We start from the raw sequence: 26183 nt of genomic DNA on the forward strand, positions 1-26183 counted from the left end.
CTCAGTTTACGTTGTTGTGTTGGAGTGGAAGAGTCAAATGGCTGAAGATAGATTACAACACTGTTATCTAGCGGTCATGGGGTTACACACAACACAAAATATTTGTCACAAACGTTTACATGTAAACAATTAAAAATCGATATAGTGGTTTTGAGAATCGATACAGTATCACAAAAGATAGTATCGCGATACTCGAGTGTATCGATATTTTCTTACACCCCTAGTTAGAAGGCATAGATGACTTTGATGACTTTGTAAAATATGTCAAGCACACACACACACACACACACACACACACACACCAGTCCATAAGAATCCAAGCAAATAGAGAGGGCAAGAATTTGATGTCAGCTTAGCTACAATTTAATGTTAATTTGGAATTTCATCTCTCCAAGTCTCATGAGTCTCAACGACTCTTCTATTCCGTACTTCAGTCTAATGAGACTAGATTTATGTTCTAAGCATGTCCTCAATGAAGATCTCCACTACAAAAACCTGCACAGACCTTTCCATTAACTTAATCCACCTGTGTATATCAAAAGATACACTCAATGTAGACAACATAAACAACACCGCCATAATTTAATAATCTGAATACTGTGATGGTCTGGTGGCCTGTCCAGGGTGTCTCCCCGCTTGCCGCCTAATGACTGCTGGGATAGGCTCCACCATCCCCACGACCCTGAGAGCAGGATAAGCGGTTAAGATAATGGGTGGATGGATACTGAAGAATCTTAAATATCTGTTGGGGTTAAAATCCCTCTTCAGGCTGTGGTGTTGTAAAAAAAAAAAAAAAAAATTAAAACTGGAAAATTATAGCCCTGAAGTTACTCCAAAAGTAGCACAACAATCCTGATGATGCAGACAAGCAGGATGTAGAACGAGCGGCACAGAGCCAGCAAAACAGTAACCTCTACTGAGAAATGTATGGAAAATGTACAAACATAAGTTAATAATAAATAATTATCGTTTAGAATTTTCCGCAGTTTTACGCAATGGCTGCTAATCAGACAAAACGTATCATTTAAAAAAAAACTAAAATAGATGAAATTAAGAGAGAATCTCATGTTATACACTCCCCTGCAGCAAAGAGTTTAGACATCTGACTGGCCTCTTGCAGATCCATGTGTTGTCTGTTTGCCCACATATACAAAGGGGCTGTGTTTTTTTGGGGGGATTTTCCCCCTCCGATATACATGTGGAGTCACCAGCTGCTTCTTTTCACCTGACAGTGAGGAGTTTCACCAGTGGGACATAGCACGTGGGAGGATCACGCTATTCCCCCCGGTTCACCCTCCCCCCTGAACAGGCACCGCAACCAACCAGAGGAGGTGCTAGTGCAGTGACCAGGACACACCCACATCCCGCTTCCCACCCACAGACATGGCCAATTGTGTCTGTAGGGACGCCTGACCAAGCCGGAGGTAACACAGGGATATGAACCAGTGATCCTCATGTTGGTAGGCAATGGAATAGACCGCTACGCTACCCAGACACCCCAAGGGTGTGTGTTTTAACAGCATTCAACTGGTGTGATGACACACAAAGTGGGGCAAATGGGACCATTTTCATTTGAGTGTATGCATTTTGGTTTGTGTCATGCAAGTGTGCCAGTCTGTCTTTATCCTTTTGTTATAACTGCTTTGGGCTACGTCACGATACCTCTCCGCTTGTCTACTCAGTGTACGGGTGCATGTGTACATTGTGTGTGTTATGTTGCGAGTGGTGTAATTATCATTCTCTTACTCACCCTGATGCTATGAGTGCTCTTGACTGGGCCATAGCGATTCTCTGTAACGCCGGTCTACTCAGTCCGGCTAAACTTGACCGCTGTGGCAAGGGGGCATGGCATACTGTTGATGCTGATGATGGCGAACGCTGTGGCTTCATTACCGCGGTGGATGGAGATGGCACTGGGGAGGGGGGAGTGGTCACGCTGGTCGCCGGTGTGACCAGTGTAGCTGTTGGCACGGTTTCATCATTGGAAGATGGGGAAGCTGTAGCTGGCACAGACTGCATATTCTGATTTGATAACGGGGGCTGTGGGGGTGGGAGAGATGGGGGAGGAGGCCTATTTGAAGAAGAGGACAAGCCAAGAGAGGCTGTGCCTGCTGTGAGGGCTGCCAGAGACTGGGCAAAGAGTTGGGCATTTTGTCTTGCCGTGGCAGTGTTTTTTGAGATGGCAAGGCCATGGGGTAATGTCAGAGAATAGTTGGAGTTGGAATTCGAGTTCTGCTGCAGTGCTCTGCCCAGAGTGGCTGATTTAGAGGGACTCAGGGGTTTGGAGGGGGTGGTGGCTGAGTTTTTAGGCCGCTGCACAGTTAGTGAGCGCCTGCCTAGCGTCTGCATCCCACCTCCTCCTCCGCTATTCTTCACACTTAGGACCAGCATGCACTGTTGACAGGTGCAAGGCTGGCCAAGTCCAGTAGCTGGTAATCCTCCATTGGAGTAGACGGGGTTACCAGTCCCGACACTAGCTCCTGATACCCCTACACCCAGCAGGGCCCCTGTTAACCCTCCCCCTCCTCCTTTGGGTATAGGAAGGGGGCCGGAGATCAGTGGATAGGCTATATCAGCCCGCCTCTGGATCCTCCTACACCGCTGGCTCTGTCGGTTTACCTGGAACAAGACAGACAAATCCTTTTATTTTACGATTGCTAATCTTACAGTTAAAGCAGATAGTAGTGTTATAGCCTTTTCTAGCTGCTTACCCTGAAAAATTGTTAGGGAGGGATGAGGACAGATCACAAATTCTATTTATTTATTTATTATTCATTTATTTATTAATTATTATTATATTTAGGCAGACTTCAAAGGCATGTCACTCACATAATATCTCCACACTGGTTAAATGTTAAAGGGGACTCTGTAGTCCATCTACTTCAGGATGTCCTTACCTGTGCCAGAGTCACAGTGGTTGCAGCACTGTTACCGCTCAAGCTTAAATATCACTCAGAATCTCAACCTTATCATGGTGGAGGCATTTACATGTGAGCCATGCAAACCGGTTGGGGCGGGGAGAGGTGAGAAGGATCCGTGAGCAGAGAAAAACACAGACCTGCTAGGGGGGTCCGGGGGTATGCTCCCGTGTAGATATCTTTTTTGAAAAATAAGCTACTAAATGCGCATTTCTGACATCTTTTAGGATTGCTCTGGTGCTGGTCACAAGCTAGCAGAATTACAAGATTGAGCAAAATAAAGTACAAAGTATTAATTTATTAGGTGCACTTTACATATGATATGCTCACATCTAAAAAGAACATTAAAGCGCAGCCCCACCAGGTACACAACTAATTACAATTATTTTCAAACTCATCACTCTCCATATCCGCTCTGTGCCAGAACCCATGTTAAAATGTGAAAAGAAAAATTACAAATGTGAATATGAAAGAGTATCCTATGCTGTAGGACTGGGGGGGGGGGTTAGAAGAGCCTGTCCTTATTTTTTTCTTCTTGGCCTGGACCAATGTCTCAAGGGCCCACTTTCGCTGTGTTGCTGTATGCCTCGGCCTTGCCCTCTTCTCCTTTTCAGCCGTCAGCCTTTTGATTTTCTGAGCATTGCCAGATGGTTGGCAGCCATACTTGCTCTGCTGCTGCCGCTTTTCTAGCAGACTCTGCTGCCGTTGGCGTTCGTCAGTGATTCCTGCTGACCGGATGTTCTTAGAGAGTGTGCAGTCCACCTCCCTGTAACTGACACCCTCCCTTAACAATGTTAGCTAGCTTGCTAACAATTCCTGTTTCCTCTAATTTGATATCTTACCTCAGGCTTCCTGACTGGCAGGTATTTTTTGGTTTTCAGTTGACGCCTTCTCTTAGTTTCGTGGCTGGCACGTGCCACTGTGGCAACTTCGTTTCAGCTTTTTCCACACAGACCAATGGTCTGGACTCGCTCTGTACTATGAGTAAGAAAATTGATTGGCTGCAGCTTTTTGTTCACAGTAGATGCACGCGCATCCAAACCCACATCAACAGCATCAGATGTTCGTGCTCCGTTGTCTTTCTATGGAAGTCGATTTGAATAGGCAGGCTTCGTCGCCCCCTCCCCCAATTATTTCTCAAGCGGATATGCACAAATAACGTAGGTGACCTATTTTGGATTCAAAATGGCAAATTTTACCGAAAGGTGACAACTGTGCATGCGTGCACGCTGTGGGAAGCGGTGTGCTCCTGGTAGTGTCACCCAAACAAATTTGAGTAGTAACTGCAGAAAAACTCAGGCTGCTGGGTGACAACTGCTTAGCCAGGTGCGGCTCAGGTGCAGCTTTTCCCCTCAGGGATGAATAAAGTATTCTGATTCTGAAAACAGGTGTACTAGTGTCGTAACTTTGAACACACATTCTTATTCATAACTTGCACTCCAAACTCTTTCGCCGCAGTACATTGTGATCTGTAGCGAGAATAGGGTGCAGGTGGAGGAGAGCCTGGAGAGGTAGAGGTATGCACTGGAGAGAAGAGGAATGAAAGTCAGTAGGAGCAAGACGGAATACCTATGCGTGAATGAGAGGGAGGACAGTGGAATGGCGAGGATGCAAGGAGTAGAGGTGATGAAGGTGTACAAATTTAAATACTTGGGGTCATCTGTCCAAAGTAACAGGGAGTGCAGAAGAGAGGTGAAGAAGAGAGCGCAGGAAAGGTGGAGTGGGTAGAGAAGAGTGTCAGGAGTGATTTGTGACAGAAGGATACCAGCAAGAGTTAAAGGAAGGGTTTACAAGATGGTAGTGAGACCAGCTATGTTATATGGTTTGGAGACAGTGGCACTGATGAAAAGACAGTAGGTGGAGTCGGATGTGGCAGAGGTGAAGATGATAAGATTTTCACTGGGAGTGATGAAGAAGGACAGGATTAGGAACGAGTATATTAGAGGGACAGCTCAGGTCGGACAGTTTGGAGACAAAGCAAGAGAGACAAGATTGAGATGGTTTGGACATGTGTGGAGGAAAGATGCTGGGTATATTGGGAGAAGGATGCTGAATATGGAGCTGCCAGGGAAGAGGGGAAGAGGAAGGCCAAAGAGGAGGTTTATGGATGTGGTGAGGGAGGACATGCAGGTGGCTGGTGTGACAGAGGACGATGCAGAAGCCAGGAAGAAATGGAACCGGATGATCTGCTGTGGCGACCCCTAACAGGAGCAGCTGAAAGTAGTAGTAGTAGTAGTAGTAGAAGAAGAGTTTGATGCTGCAAATTAAATCTGGAGCGCATCTTTTTTTCTCAGTAGTGAAAAATCAAGGTTTTTTTTTATTACATGTCAGCAATGATTTTCTTAGCTCAGACCAGGTGTTACAGTTGTTATTTTGGAATAAGACTCAGGTACTGAACACACACGCACACACACCTGTGTCATGTTCTGAAAGTCGACGAGGTAGCAGAAACCAAGCGGGGCGAGGTCAAGGCAGGGCTGCTGGCGGTTGTGAGCATTCTGGATGGCGATGGCAACCTCTATGTCGTAGGGCGTCCAGGTGCCACTGTCATTCTCCCACTCCCACTGCCAACCCTGGCCCGGGGCAGACGCGGGGTCATAAAAACTCCGCCGCACTGGACGGATGGTCCCTGATGGAAGGTGGGATGGGGAGAGGAGACAATGAAAACAGAGATACATTTTTTGGTGTACCTTCTTTGCCAAATGATACCAAAATATCAACAATATCACTGCTAATGGAGGCCGAGGGGTAGAAGAAATTGGATTTTATCTAAAGCTACACCAGTTAAATCAGATGGACAGTTATGTGCTCACTTTCCTCAGCAGATATTATTCCCCTGCTCTTGAATGAGTCACTCCACCCCTCCATGCTCAAAGGCTAACAGACAAAGGCTTTGTATTCTGCTAAACCTGACTTGGAAAAGTCCACAGATGAGATAACCTGCGAGAAGCTGGGTGGAGCACACATGATTTCTCTACGGTTTTCGATAAAGCTTATTACACAACATCAAAAAGCAACTGTATATTCTGAAGAGAAGTTTTGGATGTTTCCTATATGTTGTGTGTTTTGGCTCAATTCCTCCGAATGTTAAGTTAGAATAAACCTCTTGTGTAGGCCAGCCAACAGCTGAGAAGGCAGAGTTTACCCTTTTATAGACCGACCAGCTTTCAAACTGGCACACACACGCACGCACACGCACACACACAAAACAAGATCTCAAAAGCCGAAGGAGCCTACACTTGAAACCAAAAACAGAGTGGGTGTGGGGGTTCTTCTACTAAAAACTTTAATAAGCTTGACTTGACAGCTCATTCAACCTCAGACAAAGACCAGATCTGCAGGCGCTATTTGATTGGAGGACATTAAGGTTGAGGGATGAGCTTTAAACGGGCTGTGGCGAGGCTGTCGCACTCACCACGACGCTACGAAAGCCAAAATAAACCCAATGGGAGAATGCCAGCTTTGTGGGTATGGTCCCAAAACCACCCTGATGTGTCCTAATGTCCTAATCTATCACTCTGTAATAACATGTCTTTCCAGAAATGCACTTCATGTCCAATACAACTCACAGACACCCTCCCTCTCTATGAGTCCCGACATCACTCTCACTTTCTCATTGTCTCCCAGTTTCTGTTTAGTCCTTCTCTCAGCGGACCAGCAAAACTGGAGGAGGGTCCCTGAACCAGCCAACCAGCAACCACCTCAGTCTCCAGGGGCAACTGGTCATTCAGTCATTGCCAGGACATAAGACAGGACGGTACGAGTGCGTGAGAGAAAGAAACCGAGACAGAAAAGAGGAGAGCTGGACAAAGAGGTGGTATTGGCACACAGACATTAATGGGTAGGACTTTAACACTTAGGACCCACTTGTGTTTGGAAAGAGCGAGAGGAAGACGGTGTATTTATTAGTCCAAGAAAGGGATTTTACAATGTTTCCAAAGTGTGATCGGGACACAGAGAAACACAGTATGCCTGTGTGAAAAGAACAAGAGATCCATCCATTATCTGAACCGCTTATCCTGCTCTCAGGGTCGCGGGATGCCGGAGCCTATCCCAGCAGTCATTGGGCGGCAGTCGGGGGACACACCACACACACACACCCACACCCACACACACACACCTAGGGACTATTTAGTACGGCCGATATGGTTTAGTACAATTTATATAACCACATATCTTGTGGGGCTTCTGTTCTCACAAGCATCGTGGGTTTCCTCCCACAGTCCAACGACATACTGTAGGTCAGGTGAATCGGCCATACTAAATTGTCCCTAGCTGTGAATGTGTGTGTATGTGGGCCCTGTGATGGCCTGGCGGCCTGTCCAAGGTGTCCCCCTGCCTGGTGCCTAATGATGGCTCGGATAGGCTCCAGCATCCCCGCCACACTGACAGCAGGATAAGCGGTTTGGATAATGGATGGATGCAACAGAACAAAGGTAGTGTTATAAAAAGTGACTTCTCCATGTGAACAAATAAAGGTGTATTGTTAACTGTTAGCTGATATCAGACACAGGTTTGAGAAACTCGCTGACAGTAGCAGAGTCTGTACACAGTAATCGGAGAAATGGTCTTGGTGGGATGTGAGCTGGAAGACATGAGATGAGGAGGGGAAGAACAGACAACTGCCCTATAAGAAAGACTGTCCTGTACTGATCGGCACGTACTTAGGCATGTATGCTTTGTGTGTCTGTTCATGAACATAATAAAGTGTGACAATACTAAGGGATTTTTGCCTCGCCCCTCATTTATTTTCAGAGTGGAGTTAAATAATTGCTACGACAACCGTTTCAAACTAGTACCACACTGAATTTCAGCTGCACCCCAATCACTTAAGACGCAACTCAACTAGAGGGCAGATGACCTTTCGGCCACCTTTCGGCCATCTGCCCTCTTGGATATTTAGGACTATGAATACCAAAGGGTGTCTTTTCACATCTGTGAATAGGATGTGTAGGCCAACATTTCATTGTTTAAAAATCCAAACCTCCGTCATATCAAAGGATGGGGACCAGGAGGGGGTCACCTGATAATATCAAACACAGGCTGGTCTTTAAACCTGCGAGATAAAGCGTTCAGTGTTCTCTGCTGGCCTTTCTATAGCAGATCACTGTCTCCTGGTTCCACACACAGAGGCCGGCCTCCCTGAAGGCTACCTGGCTTTGTCTCCCAACAAGGCATCACATCCAGGGATCAGACCCGCTTTGTGTGTGTGTGTGTGTGTGTGTGTGTGTGTGTGTGTGTGTGTGTGTGTGTGTGTGTGTGTGTGTGTAGGTGTGTGTGAGTGTATTACAATACAAACCCACATTATGTCTTTGAAAGAAGGATAATGACTAAAGCCAACAACAGCCTGTGCACCCTTTCACCTGTCCCAGTCTGCACCCCTCCCCTCTTCAGCTCCCAAAATCTCCCTCTCCTCAACCCCCTGCATCACAGCTGGCTATCACAGAGGACCGTGTGTGTGTGTGTGTGTGTGTGTGTGTGTGTGTGTGTGTTACCCCAGGAACTAGGAAAAAAACAAACTGGAAACCAAAACTGATAGAACATGTGCTCTAGGCAATTTTTTCGCACGATGAGATTACATATAAAGTCAATGCAAAGATGCGAATAGATGCGAGTTCGCGCTGGGTGACGCGACTGACACGATATGAATGACACGACGTGATCGCGAGAAATTCACGTGATGCTGTGTCACGAAAGCCTCTCAGTACTGTCATTCTCCTGGAGGAATGAAGAGAATTCGTGGGTTCGCGTACTTGATCCTGTGGCCAGACTCGCACGAATAAAAACCAACGATCACGCGATCAAACTCGCGCACGTAAAGTGAGGCGAAAATTCCCTTCGCGTTTGGTGTGAACACACCATAATCAGCGAGCGATGCCAGCGGGTAAGGTTTACATTCACGTGCCAACGGTGGACTATTCTGTTGTTCTACTGGACCCCTGTGTTCCTGCGCTGCAGCAGCGATTACAGGACAGAGGAGCCGACATTTTGATCCGCTGCAATAGGGCTTTTTGTAGTTGGAACTGGATTATGGATAAAGAAATTGCAAGAAGAGCAGGAACCATTGCGAGGTTTACGTGTGAGAAAAACAGCACCTAATTAATAATTAAGTGTTCCAGTTATAACGGGCCTTTCAAGATGTCAACATTTTCACAGGTCTATGGTAATAACTCAACGCACGTGTTTATGGAAAAAATAAAGTATTTCTTCACAACGGAAATGCAACTGGATCTCAGGACCATATCCAGCCATTACAAATGGATTTCAAAATGTCTGCCACTCCCTTTCTACATTCCTTATCTGCCACAGCCAAATCATTTCCCCATGTCATTCATGGACATATAAAGTCTACATTGTGCATATGTGTGTTTCCTTTTGTATACCAATAAATGCACATATTGTGAATATGGGGTTTTAAAAAAGTACAGGTCTCTGGGGGCTGTTTTTAAACCCTAATCCAAGGGAAATGACAGCAGAATTTAAAGCCACACACACAATATTTTTTCCACACAAAGGAATATACAGTACTGAGCCTGTTGAGACGAGTGTACATTTGTGAGTGTGTAGAAATGTTTGAATCCCCGTTTTACCTCCGGCTTGGTCGGGCATCCCTACAGACACAATTGGCCGTGTTTGCCGGTGGGAAGCCAGATGTGTCCTGGTCGCTGCACTAGCGCCTCCTCTGGTCGCTCGGGGCGCCTGTTCGGGGGAGGGGGAACTGGGGGAAATAGTGTGATCCTCCCATGCACTACGTCCCCCTGGTGAAACTCCTCACCGTCAGGGGAAAAGAAGTGGCTGGTGACTCCACATGTATGGGAGGAGGCATGTGGTAGTCTGCAGCCCTCTCCGGATCAGCAAAGGGGGTGGAGCAGCGACCAGGACGGCTCGGAAGAGTGGGGTAATTGGCCGGATATAATTGGGCAGAAAAAGGTGTAAAAGTCCTCAAAAAAAGGGGGTTATATTAGAACTCATCCAAGAGTTTTTTTGCGTCGAGTTCAGTTTGTGACAATGGTTATGCGCCCATGAAATTGGGAGGTTAATGTGTTTTGCATACTCCACCCACATTCCTGTTGGGAACATTGGATCGTTACGAATAGCTATGGAAAACAGCCTTCACAAGGTGGGACAGGGAAACTGCATTTGACAAATCAAACTTTCTGAATCCAAAATTTTGAAATCTACACCGTCTTTCCCCAGCAACTGGTCAGGTGTGCTCAGGTGTAAAAACAGGCAGGCTTTCAAACGGTTGACAAAGTCTACCCTCTTCACAGCATAGACTCCTCGCTGTAGATCTGAAAGGAAAAAGAGCGCCGTTTGCCGGTACTCACATTTGTCTGACTCTTTGTTTACTTTGGTTGTCTTTTGCGAATACCAAGTCACCCAATAATCACTGAATTCGGGGAGGGAGATTGCAAACGCTGTGGGCAGTGGCCCAGACTTAAGAGATGAAGCAAAACCCCCTCGTCCAACTTTTGAGCTTAGCGAGTCCTATAAAAGATATGGAATTACTTGGTGTCAGACAAGTAAGCAGAAAGCCTTGAATGAACCAGTTTGTATGAAGTATGCTGAGCCTTAAAGAGAGACGGAGAGAGAGGACAAAGAGGCCTGAGGCAGGTGGAGAGAGAGAGAAACTGTCCATCTGCTCCCCTTTGTTCTCTCTACTACTGACCTCTCTGAACTCCCGCCTCCCCCACCACACACACATCTAAACACAGCCCGCTGTGTCAATGTGAGAATAATGTCTTGAGGCCTTTCCCAAACAACGTGATCAGCCAATCTGTGGACATGAATATTACGACTCCTTCACTCTTTCATCCACGCCCAAAATTATTACTTCAAAAGCTACCTTACACCCTCCAGAAAGCACGGCATCTCACAGTTAGGGTTGAGTATCGAGAACTGCTTGGAACCCGTTCCAAAATGTCCAAGAACCAAGCGTGGTGAGCACATGTTCCCATGTTACACACGGTACTGAACTATATTCAACCTGACCATCAACAGACAGAGTGAAAACTGAAACAAAGAACAAACTCGCGTCAGTCATACACAGAAATATCCCCGTAAGCTAACATTAGCTAAAATACCAACGCTAGCGGGCTAACGCTGACTGGATCCTCGACGTCCACTTTGTAAAACAGACGCTCTGGCTGCTGAAACCAACCAACATCTAAGAAAACCAAGCAGACACACCGGAAACACTTAACTTTCACCAAAAGATTGATTTGCTTGAGCATGTTGAACACACCCTTAACCTGTCGATAGTGTTTCTGTGACATCCTACGAAACCGCATGGGATATGCCGAATGAGAGAATATGAGCGGATAACGGTAAGGGTGCAGGAAAAACCTATTCTTCCACTGTTCTTACCAACAAGGATTATGTTAATTGAGAAAAGGAGATTATGTTAATTGAGAAAATTTTAATGTCTTAAAACTGCATATATACTGAGATTGCACTTGCACCCCCCCCCCACCGATCTTAAAACCATCTTATCAGCACACCCACAGTTACTATGGCTGACCTTACCGCCATCAAATCAACCAGTCCGAGTCAAAACCCAGGATGCCCGTGTCACTTTTTGGGGTCATCTCTGGGACATGACTAACAGGTCGTAAACTTGTGTCAGTATGAGGACACCAGAGTGGTACGCTTCCCCGTATCTGAACGTATATCCGGGGACCAACACACCAACAGTGGACGTAAATTTAGGATAGGCCTGTTAAATGTAATGAAGTTTTACTTCATTGCATTTAACAGCAGTGAAGACCAAGGACTGTACATTTGTTCCCATCTTCTACACACTAATCAGAATGTTACTAGTGCATAGCTAGCTAAGCTATGTACTTACCATTAGATACTAACACCAGGCTTTCTACTGCCAGAGATACTCCAACATACAGAAGAATATTTCACTCCTGCTATTTGAGGTGTAATGCTAAAAACAGTGGTTGTCAAAACTCGATATAATTTTGCCAATCAAAATGTCACTATCGTTAAACTGTACGGCATTTTTTACAACATGTCAACTGTCTGACGACTAACGGACTGAGGACATCCAGCAACCATTAGCATTAGCTGTCCAACATCGCCTGAGCTTTTCCTCAAGCAAGCTTGGTTTTTCTTGGTTTACATAAAGTATAACAAAAAATGTTGAATATCATGTATTTTTTTAAAATTCTATTTTATTTGATGCAATGCAAATTAGTGCCCATGGTATTCCCAAAACAAATGCAGGGAAGGCGTTAGTATATGAAAATTCCATTACGCTGGCTAGAGCTAGATTGCCATCATCTACCGGCAAATTTGGCTAGTGCGTGTGCATGTGTAACTACTGACTGCTGTAAATAAGACGACAGAGATGGAAGCTGCAGTGTCACTAAGAGCAGCCCTGCACCTGCATAGCTGAGAAATAAAACACTATTTTTCCAAAAATAAAAAAGATATTTTGAGCAACATTCTTTAAAAATATAATATGATATCTTAAAGACAGAAGTTTGTATATGTGATGATGTACTGTATCATTATTGCCCCATTGTACAAGATAGGATGCTGGGGCCAAGATGCTACAGAAGGAGAGGGAAAGTGGGCGGACTTGGTTTAAATGACTTCACTACTGTCTACTGAGCTCCTAGGCAACAAGAAGAGGCTTTTCTACGCAACTGCAACAAGAAATGTGAAAGGGTAGTACACTTAACAGCTTTAGGTAAGAAAAACAAAAGTTAAGACTTTTAAGACCTTATCAAATGGTATCTGACACTGAATTTTGAGACAAACCTGAAAACCAAAATGACCAAAAGCTGTCAAAAATAATTTAAGATTTAACACAGCTGACGGAGGTTCTGAAACTAAGATAAGTGGCATGTTGCTGTTTTGAGGATATAGATGTACCACATACTCCTGTTTTTTACTGTCTAGTGCAGAGCACCAGTGAAGTCTGTGATGCTTCCCCTGTGCAGGCAAGAGAAATCCTTCATGGTAGTCTTGTAGGCCGATGCAGTTACACACTGCCAAACCCCATCTCACTGAAACGTAAACCCAGAACCGCAGGATAAGGTTGGCAGTGCACCAAAGCCAAATGCTGGCTCAGAGGATCACATCGTTATGTTTGACAGCCTGCTGAGCAACAAGGGCAGAGTAAGTGCAATCACAGTTGAAGGTGTGATCCTTGTTAAGCAGAACAGGTCTTGGGTGTGGCTGTAAAGGTGAGGGAATAAGGCTAGATTCAGACAGAATTAGGCAATGAGTCAAAAACGCAAGTCCTCCCATTCATTTTGAATAAGGGTAGTAGGTTTACACTGCAGCAGCACATGCCGCAGGCAGTTCAGCAAAAAAACAAACAAAAAAAAACAAAACGCAGCAGCATCCGGCAAGAGAGTTAAGCCAGATTTAACTTTTGCCACAAAGCTACCCAACGTCACACTGTGGTGGCCAATTACTTAGCCAGCTTTACTTGTTCTTCCGATCCAGAAGGCGGCGGTAATGCACCCAAAAGCTGTTTGCCAACCGCTGTTACAAAAGAAGAATTAGAACCTTGTCTACCACGTAGCATTTGAGCATTCTGTTGTTTACAGAGCAACTGTAAAGATGGAAAAGAGACTGATCGCTGCTGTGATGACCTTTCCCCAGCTGTACAACCCCGCCGTGAGGAAATACAAAGAGACTCTCCTAATACCTGAATATTAAAATGAGGAACGTAGTATTTATGAATGCCCGTCCTTTATTAATCATACAGTGAGTCTCAATCCAGAGGTGCCAGCAATCCATTTATCTTGTGATACACAGGATGACAAAGACTTAGATGATTCAAATGTGGTGAGAATGAAGAACAAACCTTCAACAGGTTGCACAAAAAAGGATTAGTGTTAACCCTAATCATCACCCTAGCTAGCCTTCATTAGCTGTACCCCAAACTATTTGTTGTTCAGAACACTTTAAGATAAGACAAGACAACTTTATTGTCTGTCACAAAGTGAAAATTTTTTTTCCTGGCCAAGACTCGACAATAAATAAATAATGCGTATTTCAACGCGCACACACACACGTAGAACAGGACTGAAACTGTTAAAAGTACAACTGACAGAACAGTGTTACGCAGGTCAGAGCACAGCATCTATTTTAATCTGTTCAGGGTGATGATCGCAGAGGGAACAAAAGTTTTTTTTGTCGATGTTTTTCCAGGCCAGTGGGACTTGGTAGCGCTGAGCTGACGGCAGTAACGGGAAGGATTGGTGGAAGGGGTGAGAGGGGTGCTGCTTGATCAGATCGGCTTTGCTGACTACTGACTGGGTACACAGTTCAGATAGGGGAGTTTGGGGTGATCCAATTATTTTGCGGGCCTGATTAGTTACGCAGGAGAGTTTCGTTAACCGTCTTTTTTACGTGAGGAATATAGCAAAGCCAACATATGCATCTCAATGTTGTTTCTCATTGCATGAGATTTGAGAGAACCCAATTCCAAAAACCATCTCAAATTGAATCAAGCATCCCTTTTGCGGAAAGGCAGCATTTTTTGATGTTCTCAGCGAATAACATACTGGCACCTATAAAAAGATGCACAAATAACAAGGAGTCAAAATAAGTCTTCTTCTGGTAGCACGCTGTCGCCTCACAGCAAGAAGGTTCTGGATTCGAACCCCGGGGTAGTCCAACCTTGGGGGTCATCCCAGGTCGTCCTCTGTGTGGAGTTTGCATGTTCTCCCCATGTCTGCAGGGGGGGGGGGTTCCTCCGGGTGCTCTGATTTCCCCCACCATCATAAGACATGCATGATACATACTCCTGTCTGTGCCCCTGACTGAGGCATGGCAAGATGAACTGGAGTTGGTCCCCGGGTGCTGCACAGCAGCTGCCCACTGCTCCTAGCTACACAGCTAGGATGGGTTAAATGCAGAGCGTAATTTTCCTGTGGGGATCAATACAGTATCTCAAAATCCATCCATTATCCGAACCAGTTATCCTGCTCTCAGGGTTTTGGGGATGCTGGAGCCTATCCCAGCAGTCACTGGGCAGCAGGCGGGGAGACACCCTGGACAGGCCGCCAGGCCATCACACAGGGCCGACACACACACACACACACACATTCATACCTAGGAAATTTAGTATGGCCGATTCACCTGACCTACATGTCTTTGGACTGTGGGAGGAAACCGGAGCCCCCGGAGGAAACCCACGCAGACACGGGGAGAACATGCAAACTCCACACAGAGGACGACCCGGGACGACCCCCAAGGTTGGAAAACCCCGGGGCTCGAACCCAGAACCTTCTTGCTGTGAGGCAACCGCGCAAACCACTGCGCCAGTGTGCCACCATATATCAAAATCCAAAAAAAAAAAAAAAAACTAAAGAGAACAGGTTTGGCCTCCCTACTAAAAACGTCAGAGGTTGAACAAAACACAACACTCTTTAAAGCAGGGCGTGTACCTATTCAAAAGGAACAATACAGTCTAAAAAAAAGGCTCTGGCACTGTGATCCTCTGGAAGTCAATGAACAGGTAGAGACAAAGGAACTGTGAGTTCAAAGAAAAAAAAACATTCCCTGACATTATTATCCTGATGACAATGTAGTAGGAGGGTGGACTTATGAGTTTGGTCTCCAATTAGGTTTTCGTCACCCACCTCTTTTGGGCTCGGTCACGTCTTGCCTATTCTCAGCTACACTTCTCTTGGGTGTGCGGCGCTCACAAGGTCCTTACCTCAACTGAAAGCAGCCACATGGGAGTAATTCTGAGTAGTTTTTGGAAGACACGTGTTGCACCACTATGCCGTCCATCCCCCCTGAAGCTCCAAATATTCGCTGTTGATTAAGGCTGCCGTTCTCAATAAAACATGCAAGTATTACGGATTAAGAAAGTGATTTATCCAGTGGAATGTCACTTTCACCCACCTTGTCCCTTCTCCATAACCCACCTCCACCTTCTCTGATTTCATATTGTTTCTCTCTGCAAGCCATCTGATACAACATCCTGATAGTGTCTGTCCCCCCATTTCCTGCCAAATTTGTTTCCATCTCTCGAGCCCATCGAGTTGTCTCGGTTATAAATGAATTTGAACTCAAAAGTAATTCTTCCCAGAACATGTCTGGAGCTACTACGCCCACGTAAAAGCAAATATGAAATATCTACTTTCTAATATCAAACACAATCATTTCTGAACCTCATGTGAATCCAACACAGAGCAAGATGAGAGAGTGAATTCTGCCAGACCCCAGATTAAGGGGTCCAGTGAGGTCCTACCAGGCACAAGGTCTACTCCCTCTTCATCATCCTCCTCCTCCTAAAATAACCCTGAAGCCCACAGGAGCAGCAGATATATCGCTTTGACAAGGATAGAGACACAGAATCAGCGTCTGAGACTACAACCACACCAACTGGCAGAAATCTGAGAATGCGGTTTTTCATGGTGAAAATGGAACAACATTTTTTCCTTGCACACTAGCAGTTTTCGGTAGTTTTTGAAAAGTTCACCATCCGCATTGAAATGGCGACAAAACAGAAAAACCCTGAGGTCTCTTGGATTGTACATGTGCGCGCGCCTTGAGCCGTCAGCTTTACGCCGATCACGCGACAGTTGTACGTCAGAAGTTTTCAAAAAGCTTCGTGTTTGCCGTCCACACCACGGCGTGAGTGTGGTGTTTTCAAGTCATTCTCTTTAGGTAAGAGTTTTCAAAAAGCTCCGTTTTTCCAGCGGTCGAAAATGCCGCCTAAGCGTGGCTGAAAGGTCAGAACAGGGTAGGGTTGCCAACTACCTGAAATGGAAATAAGGAACAGGGGACAGGGACGGGGGTTGGATGGACGGGGCGGCGTGGGCATAACAAATATAATGTGCCTTACACTCTATACACACACACACACACACATATGTACATACATATATTATATATAATTTATATATATAATATAAACATATTAAGGAACGGTTGGCAACCCTAGAACAGAGTAAAATGATGCATTTTTGAATTTAACTGTGTGAGTGTGTACATACTCTGACTAGGGCTGTCATGATCATGAAATTCTAGTTGACGATTAATTGTCATACAAATAATCACAATTAACTATTTAACCCTTTTTTGTTTTTTTGCTTCCTCCCCTTTTCTCCCCAGTTCTACTTGGCCAGTTACCCTATTTTCTGAGCCGTCCCAGTTGCTGCTCCACCCCCTCTGCCAATCCAGGGAATATTATATTAAATATTATAGAATATTATATGAAATATTATAGACTATTATAGAATCTCATATTAAAAATTACAGAATATTATATGAAATATTATTGACTATTATAGAATAAGCGTCTCAAGATAAACAGCTTATTGGCGCTAATTCGCCACTCATGTGCCAGGGGCGCAACAAGATGATGTCATTAAAACAGCACCAGTCAAACAACAAACGTTGGAAAACCATGTGGAAATATGACACATCTGTTAGTTTCATCCTGCTGCTTTTATACAAATGAATTGAAATGATTTTGATTATGCAAGATGATCGCGGTCAGGTCAAAAATCGCGATCAGGCGATTATGTCATATTTGTGACAGCCCTAACTGACAGGAACTGGAGATGTACTCCAAAAAGACCTAAATTGTGAGGAAGTAACCAAAACACAGATGCTACCCCTGAAAAGGTGAGAGGAGAGACAAGCTGAGGTTAATCTTAACAAGCAGCGCTTTTTACACCTTAACCAGAAAACAAGGCTAGCTTAAAACCTAGCATATGGCTGGACCACGACTACATATATTAAATGGCTGTTGTTTTCTCCCCAATTATACCTGGCCAATCACCCCACTCTCTGAGCCGTCCCGGTCTCTGGTCCACCCCCCTCTGCTGATCCGGGGAGGGCTGCAGACTACCACATGCCTCCTCCCATACATGTGGAGTTGCCAGCCACTTCTTTTCACCTGACAGTGAGGAGTTTTGCCAGGGGGATGTAGTGCGTGGGAGGATCACGTTATTCCCCCCACTTCCCCCTTTCCCTAAACAGGCGCCCCGACCGACCAGAGGAGGCGCTAATGCAGCGACCAGGACACAACCACATCCGGCGTCCCTCCCGCAGACACGTCCAATCGTGTCTGTAGGGCCGCCCGACCAAGCCGGTGGTAACACGGGGATTCGAACTGCCGTCCCCATGTTGGTAGGCAACAGAATAGACCGCCACGTCACCCGGATGCCCCTGTCGCTACTTTTGAAATCAATTTTTTCTCTCCCCATTTCTATATGTACTCTGAAACCCTCCACCAAATGGTGAGTCAAGACATCTCTTATCGCCTTCTGGCCTTTCTGTCCCTTTCCTTTCTCCCCGTTTCCATCACTGTCATTATCCTTTTATTCTGATCATCTGTTTCTCCAAGTGCACGGAAAACGCCTCGAGTTGTTTTTCTATCAGTTTGTGTGTGTGTGTGTACGTATGGGTGTACCTACGTGTGCACACTCTCAATCAATCACTTTGCAGTGCAGGCTAGTGCAGGTTAGGGCACGCGTTCTTTCTACAAACTTCGGTGTGTAGTCTTACGTGTGGTATTTGTGCACACGGATTTCTCAGTGCAGGCCTGTGCAGCCCTCTAATGTGAGACTGTTTCTTCGGCATGTGCGTGTTTCAGTGTGGTTGTTTACAGCTACGTGGGTAGGTATGTGTTTGCCCACACATTCATAGCTGTGTGTATGCCTGTGGCGCTAATCCCCAGCTAGCGTAACACATTTCAGTGCATGTCTGTGCACACTTTAACACATGCAGGTAGAGAGAGTGAGAGAGAGAGAGAGAGAGAGAGAGAGAGAGAGAGAGAGAGAGAGAGAGAGACATATGCAAAACAGACAGTGAGTTATGTCCCCCTAGGGGCCCGGGCCCCTCCATAGCAACAGTAATCCGAGACACAGAGTTTCACAATAGCTCATTGAGGAGGTAAGTCTTGCCCGACCTACTCCACCTCTCCAACTCTCTGCACGGGTCTATGATCTCTCCACCGCTTCTGCTTCTCTCTCGCCAACAGAGCAGAAACAACAGCACCTCCTGCAAGAGTTGGAGGTTTGTTTATGAAGCATTTTGCTGAATTCTACCTGTGTCATGACTAGAGCTGTCACAATTATTACATAATCGCCTGATCACGATTATCTGACCTTACTGCGATCATTTTGCATAATTGTTAGAATTGTTTCCATCGGGGCGTCCGGGTAGCGGGGCGGTCTATTCTGTTGCCTACCAACACGGGAATCACCGGATCGAATCCCCGTGTTACCTCTGGCTTGGTCGGGCGTCTCTACAGACACAATTCGCCGTGTCTGCGGGTGGGAATGCCAGCTGTGGGTGTGTGTCCTGGTCGCTGCATTAGCGCCTCCTCTGGTCGGGAGGGGCGCCTGCTTGGGGGGGGAGGGGGAATTGGGCGGAACAGCGTGATCCTCTCGCGCGCTACGTCCCCCTGGCGAAACTCCTCACTGTCAGGTGAAAAGAAGCGGCTGGCAAGGCCACATGTACCGGAGGAGACATGGTAGTCTGCAGCCCTCCCCGGATCGGCAGAGGGGTGGAGCAGTGACCGGGACAGCTCAGAAGAGTGGGGTAATTGGCCAGATACAACTGGGAAGAAAAAGGGGCAACCCCCCCCCCCCAACTAACAGAAGAGTCATGTTTCCATCAGTATTTCCACCTCATTTTCCACCATTTGTCGTTTGACTGGCACTCTTTTAAAGATGTCATCTTGTTGCGCCCCGGCACATGAGTGGTGAATTAGCACCAACAAACCGTTTAGTCTGAGACGCTTATTCTACAATATTTGATGACTGCATTTTGATGAGCATGTGTTGACATTAAAATCACGGCTGTAGTTGCAAAGCCAAACACCACAGCACCGCGGCGGCCACATGTTGGTTTTAAGCCAAATGAAAAAGGAGAGCCCGATAACTTGGAGGAGGCGATTTGTCGGATCTGCAGCAAAAAGGTGGCGGTCAAAAGCGCTAATATCACACATTTAAAAAAAAACAAAAAAAAAAAACACTACGGATCCACCACCCCACCCAATTCACCGAGCTTGGAAAGACAGACGGCTCGGAAAATAGGGTAATTGGCCAAGTACAATTGGAGAGCAAAGGGGGGGGGGGGGGGGAACAAAAAAAAAAAAAGACAAATCATTAATTGCAACTATACTTAGCACAAAAAGTAAGGAAATGTGTGTTTGGTAGATTATTTCTTTGTTGTAACAATGCTTCTTGGCAATAAATCTTATACCGTTGGAAAGCCTGTTTATTCCCCTTTTAAATGGGGCCACATGTGTAAGGAACAAGCATTTGTGGGATGAGCAGCAGAGCTGAGTATGTGGGTTGCGCCCATGAAAAATTTGCCAAATCTTCTCTGCAAATGCCAAACAGCTTATTTTGCTGTTGCTATTGACTCTTGTTTTGAGCTTCTGGTACCCCAGGTGCTGACCATCAGCTGCCTGATATAAGATTTATTGCCAAGAAGCATTGTTACGACAAAGGAATAATCTACCAAACACACATTTCCTTACTTTTTGTACTAAGTTTATTTGTATGACAGTTAACCGTCAACTAAAATGTCCTGATCGTGACAGTCCTAGTCATAACACAGCTAATTTCTAAGCATTTACAAAAGTAAGTAGTTCTAAGTTCACAAAAGTAACACCCCTATACAACCAGTTATGAGTTCAAGTTCTCCCTACATTCTGTCTTCCTTTCCTCCTTTTGCCGTCACAGTCAACTGTCTCCCTTCTTCCCTCTGGTTTCAAACAGTCTCTTTCCAGTTTCCACCTTGCCTGCAGTCCCTGTTTCTGACGAGTCTTTCTCCAACCACATCCACTGTCACTGCTCAACCAGCGGATCCCATCTGGGCACTTTTCATCACTCTCTCCCCAACTACTGAGCTGCCCCCCCCCCATATCTCGTCGGTTTCTACTGTATAAGGAAGCAGCTGAGAGATGAGAGAAGGGAGGTGATAAGCGAGAGAGCAACAAAGGGAAGAGATAACAGTGGGAGAGCAATAAAGACAAGGGTCTAGAAGCCGACTAAAAGAGGGCACTCAGTACAGTGCAGATCCCCACCAGTCACATCTCCCCTTCTCTGGTGCTCGGACCTAGGCAAAAAACCAGCTGAGGAGTTAGCCTTCGATTGCAGTTTAAAACAAGTTTTTCAAAAGGTTTTGCATCACCACAACCACGACAGGTCCTTCATCATACAGTAATAACTGCACAGAAGTTATTAGGCTGACAGGCCCAGTCGTATGCAGAAAAACTCTGACGTCTCTTGTATTGTACATGCGCACGCAACTTGAGCCGTCAGCTTTATGCCGATCACACAACAATTGTATGTCAGCATTTTCAAAAAGCTTCGTGTTCGCTGTCCACACTATAATGCGAGTGTGGTATTTTCAAGTCGTTCACTTTAGGGAAGAGTTTTTGAAAAGCTCAGTTTTTTCGGTGGTCGAAAATGCCGCCTAAGGGTGGATGAAAGGTCAGAACAGAGGGTAAAATGATGCATTTCTGAATTTAACTGTGTGAGTGTGTACATACTCTGACAGGAACTGGGGACACCCCTGAAAAGGTCAGCGGAGAGCAAAGCCTGAGGTTAATCCTAACAAGCAGAGCTCTTTACGGCTTATCCACAAAACAACACAAGGTTAAAACCTAGCATATGGCTGGACCGTGACTACATTCATTAAATGGCTGTTATTTTTTACCCCCTTTTTCTCCCCAATTATACCTGGCCAATCACCCCGCTCTCCGAGCCGTCCTGGTCACTGCTTCACCCCCCCTGCCGATCCGGGGAGGGTTGCAGACCACGTCTCCTCTGATACATGTGGAGTCGCCAGCCACTTCTTATCACCTGACAGTGAGGAGTTTCGCCAGGGGGATGTAGCACGTGGGAGGATCACACTATTCCCCCCAGTTCCCCCTCCCCCCTGAACAGGTGCCCTAACCGACCAGAGGAGGCGCTAGTGCAGCGACCAGGACACATACCCACACCCAGCTTCCCACCCACAGACACGGCCAATTGTGTCTGTAGGGACACCGGACCAAGCCAGAGGTAACACGGGGATTCGAACCAGCGATCCTCATGTTGGTAGGCAATGGAATAGACCGCTTAGGTGAAAAACCAGCTGAGGAGTCAGCACTCAATTTCAGTTTAAAACAGGTTTTTCAGAAAGTTTTGAATCACCGCAACCACGACAGGTCCTTGATCATACAGTAATAACTGCAAAAAAATTATTAGGATCCTTTTACAAAGAAGTATATAAATCTAGATTTGAACCAGAACACTGTGAAGAATTCTTAAATAACATTAAAGAATATATCCCTACCATTTCAGGACAGTTTAAAACTAATTGTGACAATCCTATTCTGAACAGTGAATTTATAGAAGCCATAAAACTTATGAAAACTGGGAAATCACCCGGGACTGACGGTTTATCCTCTGAATTCTATTTATTCTTTTGGGATATTATTGAAAAAGGCGTTGACAAAGCCGAATATTGATATTACATTAACGTTAGCCAATATCAGCCATGTTCCTCAGAATATGCATGGACAGTGACCACTTATTGTATTTATTGTATTGTTGTATTTATTGTATTTATTGCATTAATTGCATTTATGTATTATTATATTTACATCTATTCGTCACTTTGGATAAAAGCATCTGCAAAATATAAGTAATGTAATGTAATTAGGACTAGCAGCAGACACACACACACAGAAAACCCAGTGATCATCATATAACTTCCTGCCACTATATGACTTTTGCACAGCGCCCCAGTCGATTGAAAAGTAAATATGGAAAAAAAAATTCAACTTGCAGTGCTCAAGCTAAAAAAATCTACCCGATAAAAGCATTTTGCCTGTCAGTCTGTGGATGTGCAGCCTCTTAGGAGGACTCTTGCACGAATGCGACCAAGTCTGACATGAACTTGCACTTTCCAAAAAGAAAAGGTTTGATATGCTATTATTTTTAATAAAGCTGGGTTAACCGTTTATGCTCACGCATGCGTGACTCAAATCTATGGCTGACTGAGCTCGGGCAGAGACGAGAACATGCAACACTTCCTGTTTTGGCTGCAACCTAGAGGAATTTGTTCCTTTATAACTTTCACATTTTTCGGATTATCAGAATTCTTTTAATAACTTCTGATCATGTTGCTGCCAAAGCCGAGTCAACCGTAGACACAAGTTGTGCAAGCGCACCGTTGACTTAGCTCAGGCAGCAACAGAGAGCAGTGTTGGTCGAGCGAGCTTGAGGGTGAATGAAGAGGAGCAGCGGCGATACCGAAAAAAAAAAGTTTTACCAAGGGTTTGAATCACTGCAGCCACGAGAGGTTCTTCATCATAGTCATAGCTGTACACAAACCGTTTTAGACTGATCGGTCCAGGAGTGTGCAAGATTAGCCGTGGGTGGACACATACACAACTAAATAATGAGGGAGTCAAAGAAAGGGAGGGGAGAGAGCGAGAGAGAGAGAGAGAGAGAGAGAGAGAGAGAGAGAGAGAGAGAGAGAGAGAGAGAGAGAGAGAGAGAGAGAGAGAGAGAGAGAGAGCGAGAGACTAACCCCTCATGTAAAAGCCAGACATGATATCTGACAACCTGCCTATAGTGTTTTTAGTCCTCCTTTCCACCACCCATCTTTACCCCAAAACAACCCATACTCCCTTTCCTGTTCACTGCCAGCCTGATGACACTGGAGAACCAGCTGGAGAAGAGCATCTAAAATTCACTTTGAAATGAGGAGGAGCAGTGCATGTTCAAAGTTAAAGGGGAATGGAGAAATAAAATTGCACTGAGGGGGAAAAAAAAGACCGTCAAACAGATAGCATCTCCATGTCAGCATGCCTTATCTTGCAAGCAAGACTGGTCTTAAAGATTGATAATTCGAGACACTTTTTGCCTGCTTCTACCGAACAGTAATTCTGCTTAAGGGGCCTTTGAACCTTGCATTATACAAAATAATTTTGGACATTAGTCACCTCATATTTAAACAGTGGCAAATCTGCAGATGGAAAATGAGTTTTAATAAAGATTGCTATGACAACTGTACCATATCAAAATAACAGTTTGGATTTTGGGAATTCGGTGTTTCCCCTTACCGCAGCGTTAATAGGCAGGTCGCCTGCTAATTGTGAATACCTTGCCCACTAATTCCCCTAGTCAACAGTGAAATGCGGGAATTATTTATTTATTTTTCCTTTTCGGTGAGATGGACAAAAGCTAATTTTACCGTACCGCAGAATTACAGGTTTTCAAAAGTATAATCTCTGGCTCTTTGGATGTTTAATATTTTGTTTATGAAATATGACTTTGTAAAAGTCAGGAGGGTTGCCGTATTGTTGACAGCACAGATGTCACACACAACACTGCATCTTTCTGTTCATTCATTCATCTCATCTCCATCTCATCATCAGCCGCTTCTCCGGGGTCGAGTCACGGTGGCAGCAAGCTAAGTAGGGCACTCCAGACGTCCCTTTCCCCAGCAATGCCCTCCAGCTCCTCCTGGGGGATCCCAAGGCGTTCCCAGGCCAGATTGGACATGTCGTCATTCCAGCGAGTTCTGGGTCTACCTCGGGGTGGAAGGTGCCCAAGAGGCATCCTAATCAGATGCCCGAACCACCTCAACTGGATCCTTTCGATGCGAAGGAGCAGCGGCTCTACTCCGAGCTCCCTCCGGATGTCTGAGCTCCTCACCCTATCTCTAAGGCTGAGTACAGACACCCTACGGAGGAAACTCATTTCAGCTGCTTGTATCTGCGATCTCTCCCTTTTGGTCACTACCCAAAGCTCATCACCATAAGTGAGGGTTGGAACGAAGACTGACTGGTAAATTGAGAGCTTTGCCTTCCGGCTCAGCTCCCTCTTCACCACAACAGTCCGGTACAACGTCCCGCATTACTGCTGATGCTGCACCAATCCTCCTGTCAATCTCCCGCTCCATCCTACCCTCACTTGTGAACAAGACCCTGAGAGGGAGAAATCTCCCCGGAGGGAGAAATCCACTAATTCCAGTGAATCTTCCTGTTCACTGCCTGTTATTTTGCTGTGACCACGGTGGATGTCTCATAACAGTGACGACAACATGCCATGTTTTAAATTGCCAATTGGCTTAACCTTAAGATTGCTTTACACTCCATTCCAAAGTTATACTTAATTAAAAAGATGCCTCACTGCAGGGTGAGACTGCTCGTATTTTCATACCGCATGCTTTCTTAAAGAACATAATGCTGCTGCCGAAAAACTACGAATCTGCAATTTTGGTGATGTACATTGATAAACTGAATACAGCTGCACCCCTTTAAGGCTTGTGAACTCCTCAACATTCCTTGACAAATGAAGTGTTTGCAAAGCTTGACATAACGTTTGGCTACAAAATGTGAAACAGGGATTTTTTTTACACTTCCTCTGAAGTTAGCTACATGGTTTTTGCCCTACAGTGATGATAATTACCACGGTAAAGATGTTGCATGGAAGGCTTTGAAAAGTGTAATGGTAGCCTTGATATTATGACAAAACTGAGCAAAGGAAGTGAGGCAGGCAAAAATGTCAATGACATCCCGCCTCCCCCGGGCGACGGCATGCGTGCATCTCACTACCCTTGCTCACGATTGGAAAATTTCTATGGGAAACGATGCACATTCACTTCCTGTGTTGCCCAACTTGAAAGTGGAAAAAGTGGAAATTGAAACAAAACCTTCCACATAAAAGCCAATCCCGCAGCTGAAACCACGAGCAAGTCAGTCTCAGTCTTTCTTCAAAATTCATTCTACCCAGTCTACAAGAAAGCCTGCTCGTCACATTCACTTCTCTTTTTACAGACAATGGATGGAACCAGTGGTCAGCAAGCATTTAAGCCTCATGATGTTTTCCATACTGTGTCATTCTACCACCCAATCCTGTTACCTAGGAGCACTTGATCCCTACACTGCACCAATGGCATTTAACTTCATTCTTTAAATTTAACTACTATCACAAACCAATTCAAGTTTTTGTCTAGCACCATTTACAGCAAGTCAGCAGTATCATATGTTTTCCCTTTTCCTCTCTTATGGCTTCTTGGCTGTGTTAGACAACATGCTGGCGACAATGAATCTTTTTTTTTTTTGGTTTCCCCCCCTTTTTCTCTCCAACTGTATCCGACCAATTACCCTACTCTTCAGAGCCATCTCACTTGCTGCTCCACCCTCTTTGCCGATCCGGGGAGGGCTGCAGACTACCACACACCTCCTCCCATACATGTGGAGTCGCCAGCCACTTCTTTTCACCTGACAGTGAGGCGTTTCACCAGGGGGACGTAGCG

General features: G+C 45.4%; 1 protein-coding gene across 1 annotated transcript in view; it reads right to left on the reverse strand.

Moving 5' to 3' along the window:
• Positions 1-26183, reverse strand: part of LOC130112361 (E3 ubiquitin-protein ligase DTX4-like) — a 62157-nt gene that overhangs the window by 28636 nt on the left and 7338 nt on the right. Inside the window, exons 2-3 of the mRNA XM_056279696.1 lie at positions 5333-5547; positions 1751-2619 (exon numbers count right to left, since the gene is read on the reverse strand). Of these exons, the coding sequence (XP_056135671.1) occupies positions 1751-2619; positions 5333-5547 (1084 nt within the window). The remainder of the gene's footprint in view (positions 1-1750; positions 2620-5332; positions 5548-26183) is intronic.

Source organism: Lampris incognitus, chromosome 5, assembly GCF_029633865.1.
Source record: "Lampris incognitus isolate fLamInc1 chromosome 5, fLamInc1.hap2, whole genome shotgun sequence".
In the NCBI taxonomy this organism is placed as follows: domain Eukaryota; kingdom Metazoa; phylum Chordata; class Actinopteri; order Lampriformes; family Lampridae; genus Lampris; species Lampris incognitus.